General features: G+C 42.6%; 1 protein-coding gene across 3 annotated transcripts in view; it reads right to left on the reverse strand.

Moving 5' to 3' along the window:
• Positions 1-17,839, reverse strand: part of LOC134337365 (transducin-like enhancer protein 1) — a 197,838-nt gene that overhangs the window by 12,233 nt on the left and 167,766 nt on the right. For all 3 annotated transcript variants that reach the window (XM_063032304.1, XM_063032303.1, XM_063032305.1), the window contains 2 exons: positions 14,021-14,168; positions 6,846-6,996 (listed from right to left, as the gene is read on the reverse strand). In XM_063032304.1, the coding sequence (XP_062888374.1) occupies positions 6,846-6,996; positions 14,021-14,168 (299 nt within the window). The remainder of the gene's footprint in view (positions 1-6,845; positions 6,997-14,020; positions 14,169-17,839) is intronic.

The raw sequence follows: 17,839 nt of genomic DNA on the forward strand, positions 1-17,839 counted from the left end.
AGCCGCACCTGAGACTGAAGCAGCAAGAGAAAACATCTGCGCACTCATTCTCACGGAATCATGGCTTCATGAATCCATCCCAGGTGCAGCCATCCAGAGCATTTTGGGCTGACAGGAATCCAGGGATCTCAGGCAAGTCCCATGGTGGCGGCATCTGTATTTACACAAATAAGAACTTGTGTGCGGACAGGTTAGGTGGTGTCCAATTGTTCACACTGATGATTGAGTATATTTGTGTAAAGTACAGACCATTTTATATACAGAGGGACTTCACTACAATCGTGTTGGTAGCTGTATATCCATCCCCATCCTCCGCAAACGCCAACGAGGCATTGCGGTAGCTCTAAAGCAGCATCAGTGACGTTCAAACCAAACACACCGATGGTATCTTCATCATCACAGGCAAATTTAACCATGCAAACCTAAAGACAGTCCTGCCAGCATGTTGATTTTGTTACCAGAGGTGAAAATACACTGGACTGGGTTTACACTAACACATCAGGAGCCTATAAAACAGTCCCTCGACCCCACTTTAGAGTCTCAGATCACTTTTCTGTAATGTTATTTCCAGTACACAAACTTGTGATCAAATGTGTATAAAACATGGTGAAAACCTGGTTTGAGGGTGTAACCTTTGCACTGCAGGACTGCTTTGATAATATTAATTAGATAATGTTCAGGGAGGCAGCTACCTACGGTAACCATGTTAACATCGAGGAATATGTGGATCCTGTGACCAGCTACATACAGAAGTGTACTGAGGATGTTACCACCACAAAACACACCCGGGTGAGGGCAAATCAGAAGCCCTGGCTAACCGCAGAGGTCTGGGCCAGGCTGAGGGCTCGTAATTAAGAGAAAAATCGGCAGATGCTGGAAATCCAAGCAACACACGCAAAATGCTGGAGGAACACAGCAGGCCCGGGAAATGGTGAAGTGGGGGAGTGGTGGTGGAGGCATTACTGGTATATCGGTGAGACCCGACGTAGATTGGGGGACCGCTTTGCCAGGCATCTATGCTCCATCCACCAGAACAAACGGGATCGCCCAGTGGCCACCATTTTAATTCCACTTCCCATTCCCATATGTCCATCCATGGCCTCTTCCACTGTCAGGATAAGGCCACACTTAGGCTGGTGGAACAACACCTTAAATTTCGTTTGGGTAGCCTCCAACCTGATGGCATGAACATCGACTTCTCAAACTTCCAGTAATGCCTCCACCAACTCTCCCTTCACCATTTCCCATCCCCTTCTCCCTATCTCATGTTATCTCCTTGCCTGCCCATTGTCTCCCTCTGGTGCTCCTCCCCCACCCCCCTTCTTCTTTCCTCTATGGCCTTCTGTCTCTTTCACCAATCACCTTCCTAGCTCTTTGCTTCATCCCTCCCCCTCCAAGTTTCACCTCTCGCCTGAGGTTTCTCTCTCCCCTCCCCCACCTTTCAAACCTACTCCTCAGCCTTTTTTCTCCAGTCCTGCCTAAGGGTTTCTTGAAATGAATGCTAACAATGCATTTTCCTTCCTCACCACTGACTCAAGCTGCAAGTTAAACATCAGGGTGTTCTGTACAAGGACTCCCAAGTCCATCTGTATCTCAGATTCCTGGATTTTCTCCCCGTTTAGAAAATAGTCCGCACGTTTATTTCTACAATCAAAATGCATGACCATGCATTTTCTAACATTGTATTGTGGCGACCCACTTTCTGGCACACACGAACCGGCTCACAACAGCGCGCGCAGGCAGAGGGCCGGCCCCAAAAAGGGCGCCAGGCCATCTTCACCAGCAGGGGGAAAATCCTGCGCGCAGAAAGGGTCTGGGAATATGCATTCCCCACAGCAATCCTGCCCAGGGAGGGCGGGAATGGGAAGGCTTTAAAGCGGGCCGTGAAGTTTGAATAAATCTCTTTCATCGCAACTCTAACTCACCGACTCCGTGTGGTTATTCTAGCGCTGTGTGTAGCACATCGCTACAGTATTTTGTTTGCCACTTACTTGTCCATTCTCCTAATCTAAGTCCTTCTGCATCCTACCTGTTTCCTCAACACTACCTGCCCCTCCACCAATCTTTGTATCATCTATAAACTTGACAACAAAGCCATCTATTCCATCATCTAAATCATTTATATACAGCATAAAAAGAAGTGGTCCCAACTCCAACCACTAGTCACTCGCAGCTAACCAGAAAAGGATCCTTTTATTCCCACTCACTGCCTCCTACCAATCAGCCAATGCTCTAACCATGTTAGTAATTTTCCTGTAATACCATGGGCTCTTAACTTGGTAAGCAGCCTCACGTGTGGCACCTTGTCAAAGGCCTTCTGAAAGTCCAAATATACAACATCCACTGCATCCCCTTTATCTATCCTACTTGTAATCTCCTCAAAGAATTCCAACAGGTTTGTCAGGCAGGATCTTCCCTGAAGGAAGCCATGCTGACTTTATACTATCTTGTCCTGTGTCACCAAGTACTCCATTACCTCATCCTTAACAACTGACTCCAACATCCTCCCAACCACTGAGGTCAGGCTAACTGGTCTATAATTTCCTTTCTGCTGCTTTCCTTCTTTCTTAAAGAGCGGAGTAACATTTGCAATTTTCCAATCCTCTGGCACCATGCCAGAGGCCAATGATTTTTGTGAAGATCATTTCTAATGCCTCCACAATCTCTAATGCTACCTCTTTCAGAACCCTAGGGTGCAGTTCCTCAAACCTGGGTGACTTATGTACCTTTCGGTCTTTCAGCTTTTTGAGCACCTTCTCTTTTGTAACAGTAACTGCACCCACTTCTCTTCCTTCACACACTACAACATCAGGCATACTGCTAGTGTCTTCCACAGTGAAGACTGAAGCAAAATACTCACTTGGTTCAGCAGCCATCTCCTTGTCCCCCGTTATTATTTCTCCTGCCTCATTTTCTAGCAGTTCTATATCCACTCTCATTTGTCTTTTGATTTTAGTATACTTGAAAAAATTTTTACTATCCACTTTGACATTATTTGCTAGCTTGCTTTCATATTTCATCTTTTCCCTTCTAATGCTTTTTTCTAGTTGCTCTCTGTAGGTTTTTAAAAACTTCCCAATCCTCTATCTTCTCACTAACTTTTGCTTTGTTGTATGCCCTTTCTTTTGCTTTTACAATAGCTTTGACTTCCCTTGTCAGCCACGGTTGTACTATTTTACATTTGAGTACTTCTCCATTTTTGGAATACTCATGTCCTGCTCCTTCCTCATTTTCCCCAGAAACACACACCATTGCTGCTCTGCTGACATCCCTGCCAGCAGCTCCTTCCCATTTACTTTGGCCAACTCCTCTCTCATACAACTGTAATTTCCCTTACTCCACTGAAATACTGCTACATCAGACTTTACTTTCTCCTTCTCAAGTTTCAAGTTGAACACAATTATATTGTGATCATTGGTTCCTAAGGGTTCTTTTATCTTAAGCTCCCTAATCACCTCTGGTTCATTACATATCACCCAATCCAGTACAGCTGATCCCCTAGTGGGCTCAATGACAAACTGCTCTAAAAAGCTATCTCTGAGGCATTCAAGAAACTCACTCTCTTGAGATCCACTACAAACCTGATTTTCCCAATCGACCTGCATGTTAAAATCTCCCATGACTACCATAATATTGCCCTTTTGACTTGCCTTTTCTATTTCCCGTTGTAACCTGTGATCCACCTCCCAGCCACTGTTGGGAGGCCTGTATATAACTGCCATCAACGTCCTTTTACCCTTGCAGTTTCTTAACTCAACCCACAAGGATTCAACATCTTCCAATCCTATGTCACAACTTTCTACTGATTTGATGCTTCTTTACCAGTAGAGCCACACCACACCCTCTGCCTACCTTCCTATCACTCCAATATAAGGTGTAACCTTGGACATTCAGCTCCCAACTACAACCATCCTTCAGCCATGATTAATGGGGGACGGAACACCATGACTTGAGGGGGCTTTGCTGACACAGGGCCCAGACAACTTGCAATCATTGAGGGAAGAATGAAGTCAAAATTGTATCAAGACATTTTACAGTAGAATGTCAGGGTAGCAGTCTGTCGCCTGAAGCTAAACAGAGGTTGAATAATGCAACAAGACAATGATCCGAAAGACAAGAGTAAATCAATAACAGAATGGTTTAAAAAGAAGAAAATTTGTATTTTGGAATGACTGAGAAGTTGGATAATGCAACAAGACAATGATCCGAAAGACAAGAGTAAATGAATAACAGAATGTTTAAAAAGAAGAAAACTTGTGTTTTGGAATGACCGAGTCAAAGTCCTGACCTTAAACCTATAGAAATGTTGTGGACGAACCTGCAGCAAGCAGTTCATGCAAGGTAGCCCACCAACATCCCAGAGATGAAGCAGTTTTGGAAGAATAAATGGTCTAAAATTCCTCCAATCCGATGTGCAGGACTGATCAACAGCTACCATAAGCACTTGGTTGAAGTTATTGTTGTACAGGGGTGGGGGGGGGGCGGGGGAGGTGTCACACCAGTTACTGAAAGCAAAGGTTCACATACTTAATTTAATATTTAATTGGGTTCTTTATTAAGTTTTAGGACGTGTGAAGATCTGATCACATTTTAGGTTATATTTATGTAGAAAAAGAGAAAATTCTACAGGGTTCACAAACCTTCTAGCACCACTGCAGATCTGACTGTGTCAAGAATCACTTATTTTTCAGGGAGAAACTGGCTTTGGGAAATTGAAATAATACTTTCAGACTCTGGGGTAATCTGCAAGATGAGCCATCCAGTGCCTCAAACACGTTGTTTCAACTCAATTAGTTTTAGCATGCTTACTAATTAAGTGGGAAACTACAGGAGGGTTTACTTCTGAAGGTTTTCAAAATACAAACAACTTTAAATGAGTGGAAGTGACTTCTAAAATAGACAAAAGCAAGCAACTACATCTTGCAATGACATTCCCTTCTTGGATGAAAGTGCCTCGTTCTAGCCTCTGTGACTCCAGACCAACTGTCCTTAACTATTCCCTGAAGTTACATTGCTCATAGAAAGACACTGGGTCACGAACTCCTTAAATAAACAAAGGTGGATTGACCTCCTGGCTTTGATGTAAGTACCAGACATGACAGAGAAAATGAAAATAATTCCAACCCAGTCAACTCTGTAAAAGATCTCCTAACCACCACCAGGGTGCATGATAAAATTGGGAGACCCGTAACAAAATCCATCAGTCACAAAATCTTACTTATCCAATATTGCTAACATCTGTCATTCAATACATCTTCTTCCAGTGACACAGAGGCTTCATCAAGAGAGGATTCATTAGGTGTGACTCTAGGAATTCTTGGTATTAACTCCAAGAAAAAGATAAAAATGGAAAAAGGAACTCCAATGTAGTCCTAGTCAGCATCCATGCTTTGAGTGAAGTAACATTCATGCCAGAAGTATTAGATAGCAATTAGAACTTGAAAGAGAATCTGATGACCTACTCTTGATATCCAATAAGACTCCAACCATCAAAACTTTGGAAAGACTACTGGAGTCATCCACATGAAGTGTGGCTACAAGACAGGCCAAGTACAGAGAGCAAGAGAGCCATCTCTCAAATGTCCAAACCTTTCCATTATCTGTAAAACACATGCATGTCATGGATGGGTGCAGTTCTGACAACATTCAAGGACCACCCTGAGAAAGCAATCCACTCAACAGGCCGAGCATTAACTGCCTCCAGCACCGAAGTACCATGGTGGCCGTGATAGTCGTAGAAAACCTCAGCACAAAAACAGACCCTTCGGCCCATCTAGTCCATGCCAAATATTATTCTACCAAGTGCCATCAATCCACATGTGGACCACAGCCCTCCATATCCCTCCCATCCAAGCATTTAACCAAGCTTCTGTTAGTTTATACCATCCAGTAAATGCAAAGCAACAAGCTTCCTCTAAAGCACATCCCAAATCCATTCCTCTATCACCCAGAAGAACGGCAGAGCCATAGATTAAACACAAGACTGGCATGTTACCCTCCCCAACCACACACTATCCTGACTTGGAAATACACAGTCATGCTGTTCATTTTTTGTTGCCGTGTCTAAAACCCAAATTCACCCCCCACGGTGTGGGGGTATTTTCACCAGGATGACCTCAATTAGTTCAAGAAGGCAGTTTACCATTGCTTCTCAAAGTGAATTGGGGGTGGACAATAAATGCTAGCCTTGAGAGCAATGTCCTCAAACTACGTGTGAAAGGAAAATCAAGAGTAGTAGTAGAAGATGGAGACCCAAGTTTCATGGACCCTCACCTGAGTTTAAAGCCAAGGTTCAGGAGGAATACCAGGCCACTGGAGAAGTTACATAACATTCAGCAAATTGACAGCTGGGCAGAAAAGGTGAAAAATCACGAACACATGGCATGTAATCCCCCAAGTAGAGAAGATTACTGGGTAATTGAATTGCAGTCGTTAAGATGGTCCAATTAATTAGCAGGGAGGAGCAAAGGCCAATGGGTGGAGAGCAGCTGAGGTCACATCCCTTGGTGGCAAAGGGAAAATGTTAAAACCTGTAAATTACCAGGTCTTGTGTGAAGATGTGCTTTCTGATGTATTTGGAGATACACCAGAAAGCACATCCTCACACAAGGGGCAGTAACAATCTGAAATATTTTCCTCCAGGTGCTGTTGTGGTTGGGCCAATTGAAATTTCTAAAGAGTTTGATAGGTTTATGTTGTCTGGCAAGGTTCTTAAAAGGTCACAGAAATAAGGCGGATTTATGTAATTTAGTCATAATCTAATTAAATGACAGGAACAAGCTTGAGGAACTTGAATCATCTGCTGCCTTCAGTGAATGACACTAAATCACAGAGCCAGTTCTTACCACAATAAGCAAATTTGAGCGACAGAACACAGCTCTCGTGAAGGTGAAGTTGATATTTATCTGGTTTGTTGATGTGTAAAACTTCTACGTTGCTGCTCTCTGTGCCGACCGCAAGCCACCCTCCGGTCGGGCAGCATCCTAGTGCAAAGATCTGTGGGAGAAAGGAAAATCAAGTATTAAAAGGCAAATTCTACGGGCAGTACCTCATATAATTCAGCAGCTTGTGCGTGGAGCAGGAAGAGAGCACAAAAGCATTGCACTTAATGCAGTCCACCATAGATACAATGCTATTTTCATGGAACGGCAGTCATTGAAACCAGATGAACTTTGACCTCCTGCTGTCAGACAGAAGGTACCACAACATAAGAACCAGAACTGCCAGGGCTCCGCAACAGCTTCTTCCCCCAGGATGTTCGACATCTTAACATCCTACTGCCACCCAGCACACAGGTACACCCTGCCTGAATGCCCTGCCCCAACTCCCCAACTCTCAGACACACTCTCATCGTGCACTGGTCACTTTGCATCTTTTATTGTTGCTGTTTCACATATTTATACAACTGTTTTATCATAACAGTACCTGTAACATTATACTGTCTTTCATAAACATGTACCTCGCACTTTATATCAACCTGTCAATCTTCAGCTATGCCACTCCGCGACTTGTGTTAATATTATTTTGTAACTGTGTGTGCTGTGTGTGACTATATGTACTGCATTTAGCAACTTGACTCCAGAGGAACGATGTTTCGTTCACCCATATTTAGTGTATGGTTGAATGACAATGAACTTGTACTGTTAAGACTGAGGTGTAACCACATTGAGTCAAAAGGATACTGATCTCAGCATTGACAAAATAACTGGGCAACTATCTCAGAGCAGTGGTACCTTCAAGTTTACATTTTAATACATTATTTTTAGTGGAAGACATCTAGAATATGGACTCATAGCTCGTTACTGCCAGAGGAGGGCGCCTACGTTTGATCGGCCTCTCACTCATTGCTGCAGGAGGATGGCGCTGGAGCCTTTGGTAATGGGCAAGATTTACTGGGCGTGGTTTGTGTCGTTCATGTTATGTGAATTTCCGATTGCTCCTTTTTTGTTGCTATTTTGTGCAATTTTAACCAGAGCAGGCTGGTTCTGTGGCCTGCAGTCAATGAACAACACGACACAGAGCCAGACTGAACTGAACTGAGGTGAGCTGAATAATCCTCCACTGTTTCGATGACTTTGTGGTTTTGATGTTTTATATTCTGTGTTTTTAGCCATTTGCATTTGTTCTTTTTTATGCGTGTTGGGGATTTGATGTTCTTTCTTTGAACGGGTTCCATGGTTTCTTTATTTTAGGACTGTGTGGGAAGACGAAAATCAGGGTTGTATACTGCATACGTACTTTGATAATAAATGTTCTTTGAATCTCTGGAAGCAGGCCATTTAGCACAACACTCCCATGAAACCAAGGTGCCTTCCGGAGATAGTCTCAGTTAGCACATTCCTCTCTAAACCTTTCCTATCCACGTATTTACCTAGATGCCTTTTAAAGGTTGTAATTGTATCTACCTCTACCACATCCACTGGCAGCTCATTCCATATCTCCACCACTCTCCATCTCTGGGTCCCCTTTAGGTCTTCTTCTTCTTGTCTTATACCCATATCCTTTAGTTTTGGAGTCCAATAACCTGAGTAAAAGATAGTAACTATCTACCTTGTCTATGTCCCTTATGATTTTAGAAACTTGTATTAAGGTCATCCTTCAAACATCTTCACTCCAGGGGAAAAGGTCCCAGCCTGACCATTCTCTCCTCATAAATCAAGCAGTCATTATCCGCACTCTCTCCAGCTTTATCACATCCTGCTTATTGTATAGTGACCAGAAATGCACACAATATTCCAGATGCCGTCTCACCAATATCCTACACAGCTATAACATGTCCACTCTTTTGTACTAAGCACCCTGTCCAATAAAGGCAAGTCTGCCATATGCCTTCTTCACCAATTTCAAAAAAATAGGTCTCTGTTTCCCAACATTCCTTGGGGCCCACTCATTTATTGTGCATGTCCTGTCCTAGTTTAACTTCACAAAGTTTTAACTTCCCAACATGTTATTACGTCCAAAGATGAATCAGGATATCATGATTCTTGATTACAATCTTAGCAAAAAGGAGTTTCCTGCTTCAAAGTAAGTGAAGCTGCAATAAAAGACGCTGCAAATTATATACTTTCAGCTATTATTTACATCCGAAGTTCCAAGTTAATTTATTATCAAAATACATATATGTCACCATATATGACCCTAAGATTCATTTTCTTGTGGACAAGAAACACAATAGAATCAATGAAAGACCACATCCACCAGGATGGACAGCTAACAACGTGCAAAAAAAATGTAGATACGAAAAGAAAGAGGGGAAATAAAAGCAATCAGTATTGAGAACATGAGATGAAGAATCCTTGAAGTGAGTTCATAGGTTACGGGAACATTTCAGTGACTGGTTCAAGAGACTGATGGTTGAGAGGTAATAACTGTTCCTGAACCTGGTGGTGTAAGTCCTGAGGCTCCTATACCTTTCTTCCTGATGGCAGCAGCGAGGAGGGAGCATGACCTGAGCTGTGGGGGTCCCTGATGATGGATGCTACTTCCCTGTGACAATGTGCTCAATGGTGGGTGGGCTTTACCCATGACGTACTTGGCCATATCCACTGCTTTTTGTAGGCTTTTCCATACAAGAGCTGTGATGTAGCCAGTCAATAGACCCGCCACCATACACCTACGGAAGTAAAACTTGTCAAAGTTATTGAAATCATGCAGAATCCTCGCAAACTCCTGAAAAATTAGAGGCACCGCCGTGCTTACTTCGTAATTGCACCTACATGCTGGGCCCCGGACAGGTCTTCTGAAATTAAAACACTGAAAAAGAATTTAAATTTGCTGACCCTCTTCTCGTCTTATCCCCCAATAAGAGCTGGTTCATGGATCTCCGGTTTTCTCCTCCTGAAGTCAACAATCAGCTCCTTGGCCTCGCTGACATTGAGCAAGAGGCTTTTGTTCCAATGCCAATTATCCCCAAAGCATGAATTAGTTGAAACGAAGCATTTTAAACACAGCACTAATTACAGAGTAAAAAAAAATTACATCTGCTTTGAATCGTTTAAATATTCAAAGGCAGAGCCATTAATGGGCAAAGGAAATGGGCAAACCAACGCCATCTGGGTTTCAACAGATGAGGGAATCACTTTTAAAGCAAGTGTAAATAAATAAAAAAAGCAAGCAGTAGGGGAACAACAGAAATTCCGAGTCTGCATATGTCACAAAAAGATCTGGAAAATATCCCAAAAAGCTAATGGACGAATAGCCTTTCTATCTAAAGCCTGAGGTATAAAGGATGGATTCTTCCCAATAGGGCAGGTGTCGAAGAGCAGAGATTGTAGATTTAAGGTGAGAAGTATGAGGTTTAGAAGGGGTCTAAGGTAGAGGTTCTGACTCAGAGCAAAGCTGAAATCTGAAGCATCGTGTCTCAGAATTGTGGCACAGGCAGATACTCTCAACATTTCAGCATCTGCATGAGCACCTGGAACCTCCAAGGGATGGTAGCCACAGTTGGTTGTGGATCAAATGTTGGAAAATGGTTATTTGTACAGATAGGAACATAATGGGCACCACAGACATAATGGGCTGAAGGGCCTGGTTCTGTGATATATGACAAAGACTATTATGCCACAAGCTAATGATTAGACCCTGCCTGGGATATTTTGGCCAGTTCCGCGCACTATGCGTTAGGAAGTCACAAACATGAGAAAGTCTGTAGATGCTGGAAATCCAAACCAAACCTGAAGGAACTTAGCAGGTCAGGCAGCATCCATGGAAAAGGTTAATACAGTCAACATTTCAGGCCAAGACCCTTCTTCAGGACTTGGAAGGAAGGGGGAAGATGCCTGAATAAAAAGGTGAGGGGAGGGGAAGGAGGCTAGCTAGAAGGTGATAGGTGAAGCCAGAAGGGTGGGAAAGGTCAAGGGCTGGAGAAGATAGAATCTCATAGGAGAGGAGGCTGGACAACAGGAAAAAGGAAAGGAGGAGGGAACCCAAGGGAAAGTAATAGGCAGGTGAAAAAAAGTGAAAGGTCAGAGTGGAGAACAGAGGAAGAGGGAGGAGGGAATTTGTTCACCAGAAGGAGAAATTGACATTCATATCATCACTTTGGAAGGTACTGAAACGGATTAAAAGGTGTTTCTCCTCTGCCAAGGATGGCCTCATCTCGGCACAAAAGGAGGCCATGGATCGACACCTTGGAACGGGAATAGGAATTAAAATGTTTGGCCACTGGGAAGCTTGTGGCGGATAGTTAAGAAGGATGTGCTTGACCTTGGAGTGAATGCTGAGCAGAATTGCCAGGATAATACCTTGATTCCAAGGCTTTATTGGGTACCATTGCTAAACTAGGGCTGCATTCACTGAACCTGGAAGGTCAGAGGTCAATATCATGGAGGCTTATGGGAACTGATAGATAGACAGAAGGAAACTACTTCTGCTGACTGAGATGTGAGGAAATTAGTTCTGAGAATGAGAAAGTTTTCTAAATTAGAAAATTAGAATCAGACCTATGAGGAGCGACGCAAGGAAGAATGTCTTTGCACATGAGGAAATATACATGTGGATCTCCTGCTGCAAATGTCAGTCATGTTTAATGCCATACATGCAAGTACGTGTACGCATAGGTGCAATGATAAAGTTACTTGCAGTAGCATCAGATACACAACCTTCACAAGAATGACAATCAATCCTGGGCAAATTGTTCATTTTAGGTGCAACTGACAGATTTTTGATTTTCATGCTAGATATGACCTAACTCAGGGATGGGCAACTTGTGGCACATTGGATGATTACAAGTGGCACATTGCACCCCAGTGATAATAATAAAAAAAAAGTAAGCCTACTCATGCAAAAAGTATTAACTAAAAAACAATTTGTAGAAAAGAAAACTTATAACAGGAATTCAAGTAGATTAGAGCTAGAAATGGGTTTTACTGAGAATAAATCTAAAACTTAGCAATTATTTTTAGCGATTTTTATTATTTTGTGTACATCTTTTGGTGAATATTATCTTCTTTCACATTAATCTGTTTTCAATTAAAAAAATGTTCAATGAGTCAAACTAGGACTTTTGCTCTGCAGTTGTTCCATAACTATTCAATACACATTTGGTGCTCTTTTGATCCTGAGGCGCCAGGCGTCTGCACCAGCGGTGCGTCGCCGATTTTTGCCAGTCAGTTTACAATTGACACTCGTGCGCTACGGAGTTATGCTTTGTTCATCCTTTTGTGAACATTCGCAGTTTTGTACTTTTTCAACAACTAAGCCGTGTTTTTACATTCAGTTACCTATCACGGTGCAAAAGAAAATGAGCAAAAGAAAAGCAGAAAGTGATAGTAAGTGTGAATTCAATGAACAGTGGGAAAATGAGTTCTTATTTATAGCGGGTCCGTCAGGAAAACAGTTGTGCATTATTTGTGAAAACACTTTCTCACATAATAGAAGACATGATCTTAATAGACACTATAAAACACAACATCAGACTGAAACAGAAGGAAAACTGAAGCTAGTGCTTGGGTCTGAGTTACGGAAAGAATATGTGATTAAGAAAAAGGAAGAAATCAAAAGATGACAAAATATATTTGTTAAAAGTCTCATTAAGGTAAGTAATGTTTATCTTGTTTTATATTAAATCAATATATCATGTAAAATGCTAAACATGTCTATATCAACATATTTTTACAAGAATTGAATGGTGGTACAAGAGTTGTATGGCGCATCTGAACTCGTGCGTGAAAAAATTAATGCATGGAATGTAAAAGGTTGGCCACCCCTGATCTAACTGAATGAGATTTTGGGGGAGTTTCTGGACTATAATATACGGAGGCCTGATCTGAAGTTTAAATCCCACCATAACAGCTGGAAGATTTAAATTCAAGTAGTTAAATTAATGTGAAAACAAATTGTAACTGCTGGACTGTCACAAAAACCATCTGGCTTGCAAATGGTCTCTTGTCTGTTTCATACAAAACTGCAAATCCGTAGTTGATTCTGAGGTAGTCTAGCAAGCCAACAAGGACAATAATGTCGATTTACTCTAAACAGATTTTTAAAAATTGTTCAAGGGGGTAAATTAGCTCAATTGCATTCTTTATTCTGCACAGAGTTATAGAACAATACAACATGGTTACAGGCCCTTCAGCCCAACCACTCTGTGTTGATCACCTTCTCCACTCAGCTCGTACTCATCTCTAGCAGTTGACCCATATCCCTCCAAACAGTACCCCTCCATAGAGTCATCCACATGGTTGATCTGGATGTTAAGCTACTCAGACCCAGTGGCACGCCACCAGCCATAGGCCTCCCATCAGAAAGGCAACCAACTATTACCACTGTCTGGCTTCTCCCACAAAGCAAAACTGAATCCAATTTTACTACCTCATCCTCAATGCCAAATGTCTGAAACTTCTTCACCAGCCTCCCATGCAGGACTCTGTCAAGGGCCTTACTAAAGTCCATGTAGAAAACATCCACCACTTTTCCTTTATCAACTTTCTGGGTAATCTCCTTAAAAACTCTATAAGATTGCTTAGATACAACAGTGTTCCAATCCGACTCTTCTTAAAAGACACAGTTGTACGTGCCACAAACACCTCCTCTGGCAGCTCACTCCATATACACGTCACCATCTGCACCTTCATGTAACCTGCCCAAGAACAGAACTGAAAGAGGTGATACACACAAATTGCTGGAGGAACACAGTAAGTCAGGCAGCATCTATGGAAATGAATAGATAGTCTACGTTTCAGGCCAAGAATCTTTTTCAGGACTGAGAAGGAAGGGGGAAGGTGCCAGAATAAAAAGTTGGGGGGAGGGGAAAGAGGCGAGCTGGAAGTGATAGGTGAAGCCATGTAGGTGGGAAAGGTCAAGGGCTGGAGAAGAAGGAATCTGACTGGGAAGGAGAGTGGACCATAGGTGTCAGAACGGGAATGGGAATTAGAATTAAAATGTTTGGCCACCAGGAGGTCCCGAAAGTGCCTTTGTGTTTGCAAGAGAGGAAATTATGTCCAGCTGAAGAAGATGGCAAAATTAAGGATGGAGTTGGGGGAGGAGAATAGCACTACCATATTTTCTAACAGCGACGTACCTGTGATGCAAAGTCATGCTGATGCATCTGACGACCCTCCCTCAGGTCCCAGCACCTGACTGTGTTGTCCAGTGCTCCTGTCCATAGTTTGGTCCCATCATTAGAAATATCTGTGCAGCTCACTCCATCAGAATGACCCTGGAACTGCCTGGGTTGAAAAATAAAATACTCAACATTACATTGTTGATATTAAGTTACAAAATGCAAAACACAGATAAAAATTAAATATTAGCATTATTTGTCGCATCAGTGATATGCCTTATTTGCATCAAATGAGAGCCTCTGGGCCTTGGCCTCTACTCACTGGATTTCAGAAGAACGAGGGTGACATCATTGAACGTTGAAAGGCCTCGATAGGGTGGATGCGGAAAGGATGTTTCCTTTGGCGGAGGAATCCAAGACCAGAGGACGCAGCCTCAGCATCCCGGGATGTCATTTTAGGACGGAGACGAGGAGGAATTGCTTTAGCCAGACAGTAGTGAATCTGAGGAATTTGTTGCCACAGGTGGCTGTGGGGGTCAAGCCATTGGGCATATTATGGCAGAGACTGGTAGATACTTGATCAGTCAGGGTATGAAGGGATACAGGGAGAAGGCAGGAGGAGATTGGGGCTGAGAGGAAAAATGGATCAGCCGTGATGAAATGACACAGCAGACCCAATGAGCCAAATGGTTTAATAATGCTCCTATATTTTATGGTCCTAAATCAAATCAATGAGAATTGGACTGGGCAGCCCACAAGTGAGGCCACGCTTCTGGCACCAATATAGCATGCCCACAACTCACTAACCCTATATGTACATCTTTGGAATGTGCGAGGAAACCCTAGCACCCAGAGAAACCCATGTGGACACCGTGGGGAACATACAATCTCCTTACACACAGCAACAGGAATCGAACCCTGACCTCGCAGTTGAATAGCCTTACTCTAACCGCCATGTTACCATGGTTATAAAAATGTCTAACATTAACCACCTTCCTGAAACAAAACAAAAAATCAGTTAAAGAACTCAAAGTTACTGAAAAATCAATGATCATAGATCTGAAAATACTATAGATCAGTGCAAGGAACTCAACCAAAAAATACACTGCAGAAATGCATTTGTCGTCATTACTGGCCTTGCATCAAACTGGTCCGTAATCCCACATTAACAACTGAAAAGCTGTCAACGAGCATTCCTTCAACCAGCACTTTAGGGACCCGGCTGAAAAATGACTTGGTTAAGATTATCGGCCCCAAATCAGCATGTACAGATAGTTTAGCGTTCAGTTTTACAGTTGCCAGCTCAAGAATGAGGAGGAGAGGTTTTAAATTTGCTCTGAAAACAATTGCAGCTTTTTTAAAATATTACTCAACACTCAGAATTGTGCTTTCACTTAGGTAGTTGCTACAACTAATAGTCGAAAAGAGCTCAGCTCAGGAAATGACCCAACCACATGACCTCAGTGCAGAAAGTGTGCAGATTCGAGTCACTGTGGCTAAATGTAAGGCGAGAGGTCAGTTTGGGGCGGAGCTTACAAAGCAACAGCTAGATACAGACATCAAAGAACACTTGGGTAACGCGTTGAAGGAGCCAGCAGAGATCAAGTAAACATTATCAACTCTTTGGATGGGAAAATAGTGAAAACAGGGTGGGGTGGAGCTTTTTTTAGTATTGGTGTATTTCTTTTTATATAAATGTCTTAGTTGTCCTGAATAACAAATTTCACAATGAAAGCCAAATTTTTGAAGTAATCAGGTGTTCCATCTGAAGTTTGCTTTTAACTAGGTGTGTATTTATACCACAAGAGGCTTTGTTGCATTTGCAGTAGAAACGTGAATGATGTGGAGTCACAGAAACAAGGAGCAGGCCCTTTGGCCCATCTAGTCCATGCCGAAACCTTTTAAATTGCCTACTCCCATTGACCTGCACTGGGACCATAGCCCTCCATACCCCTATACACACATCCGTGTACCCACCCAAACTTCACTCAAATGTTGAAATTGAGCTTGCGTGCACCTCTCACGCTGGCAGCTCGTTCCACACTCTCCGACCCTCCGACTGAAGAAGTTTCCCCTCATGTTTCCCTTAAACATTTCATCTTTTCTCCTTAACCTATGACCTCTGGTTGTAGTCCCACCCAATCTCAACAGGCTGACTTCTTTCACCGACTTCTTTCATGTGGCTCCTTAAGATGAGATAGAATTTTTAAAAAACGACACAGAATACACTCAATGCATTGAAATCGCTTGTGGTACACTTGCAGGAAAAAGCCAAAAAGTGAGGTAGAGAGAGATGGAGGGATCAGTATTGGGAAGTTGGGGGAGGTCAGTAATGGGAAGAAAACAATTGCGTGTGAACAGTTTAACTAAATCTCATGACAAATAGCTCATGCTTTCAGTGCTATGGTAACAAAATACATTTAACAGGAAATATACTTGTGGTTAAATAACAGGTCTTGCCCGTGAAAAGATGAGTGATATTCTTCTTGATTAAGGTATCAGTGTGCTTGTGTGAAAGAACACAAAACATTGCTTTTAGAGTGCTCTGCACCCAACGCTGGAGATATACACTCGGTGGCCAGTTTATTAGGTACACCTGTACACCTGCTCGTTAATGCAAGTATCTAAACAGCCAATCACGTGGCAGCAACTCAATGCATAAAATCATGCAGACATGGTCAAGAGGTTCAGTTGTTGTTTAGACCAAACATCAGAATTGTGAGGAAATGTGATCTATGTGACTTTGACTGTGGAATTACCATTGGTGCTACATGAGGTTGTCTGACTATCTCAGAAACTAGTGATCTCCTGAGACGTTCATGCACAACAGTTTACAGAGAATGGTGTGAAAAATAATAAAGCAACCAGTAGGCAGCAGTTCAGTGGGTAAAAACACCTTATTAATGAAAGCGGCCAGAGGAAAACGGCCAGACTAGTTCCAGCTAACAGAAAGGCAACAGCAACTCAAATAACCACCCGTTCCAACAGTGGTGTGCAGAAGAGCATCACTCAATTCACAACACATCGAACCTTGAAGTGGATGGGCTACAGCAGCAGAAGACCACAAACATACACTCAGTGACCATTTTTATTAGGTACAGGAGATACCCAGTAAGGTGGCCACTGAGTGTGCTTTAATGCCAGTAATTTTTACACTGGTTCTGCTACTTTTCACGTTATACTCTATGTTAACCATCTGGATGACAGAATTGATTGCTTTGTGCTCAAGTTTGTGGATGACACAAAGATAGGTGTAGGGCCAGCCAGTGTTGAGGAAGAAGGGAATCTATAAACGGACTCGAACAGGCAGAAGGAATACAATACAACATATGGAAATGTATGGTCATGCTCTTTGGTAGAAGGAATAAAGATGTAGTATATTTTCTAAATGGGGAGAGAATTCAGAAATCAGAGGTACAAGAGACTTGGGCGTCCTAGAGTAGGATTCTCTAAAGGTCAACTTGCAAGTTGAATCTGTAGTAAGGAAGGCAAATGCAACGTTGGTATTCATTTCAAGAGGACTAGAATATAAAAACAAGGAGGTAATACTGAGCAACGCACACAAAATGCTGGAGGAACTCAGGAGGCCAGGCAGCTTCTATGGGGAAAAAGTACAGTCGATGTTTTGGGCCGAGACCCTTCAGCGGGAGACAAACAGATGAGGAGTAGATTTAGAACTTTTTCCCATCGATGCTGCCTGGCTTGCTGAGGTCCTCCAGCATTTGTGCGTGTTGCTTGGATTTCAAACATCTGCAGATTCTCTTTGTGATGTAATACTGAGGCTTTATAAGGCATTGGTCAGAACACATTTGCTTTCGAGCCTCATATCTAAGAAGT

This window comes from Mobula hypostoma, chromosome 24 (assembly GCF_963921235.1).
Source record: "Mobula hypostoma chromosome 24, sMobHyp1.1, whole genome shotgun sequence".
NCBI lineage: Eukaryota > Metazoa > Chordata > Chondrichthyes > Myliobatiformes > Myliobatidae > Mobula > Mobula hypostoma.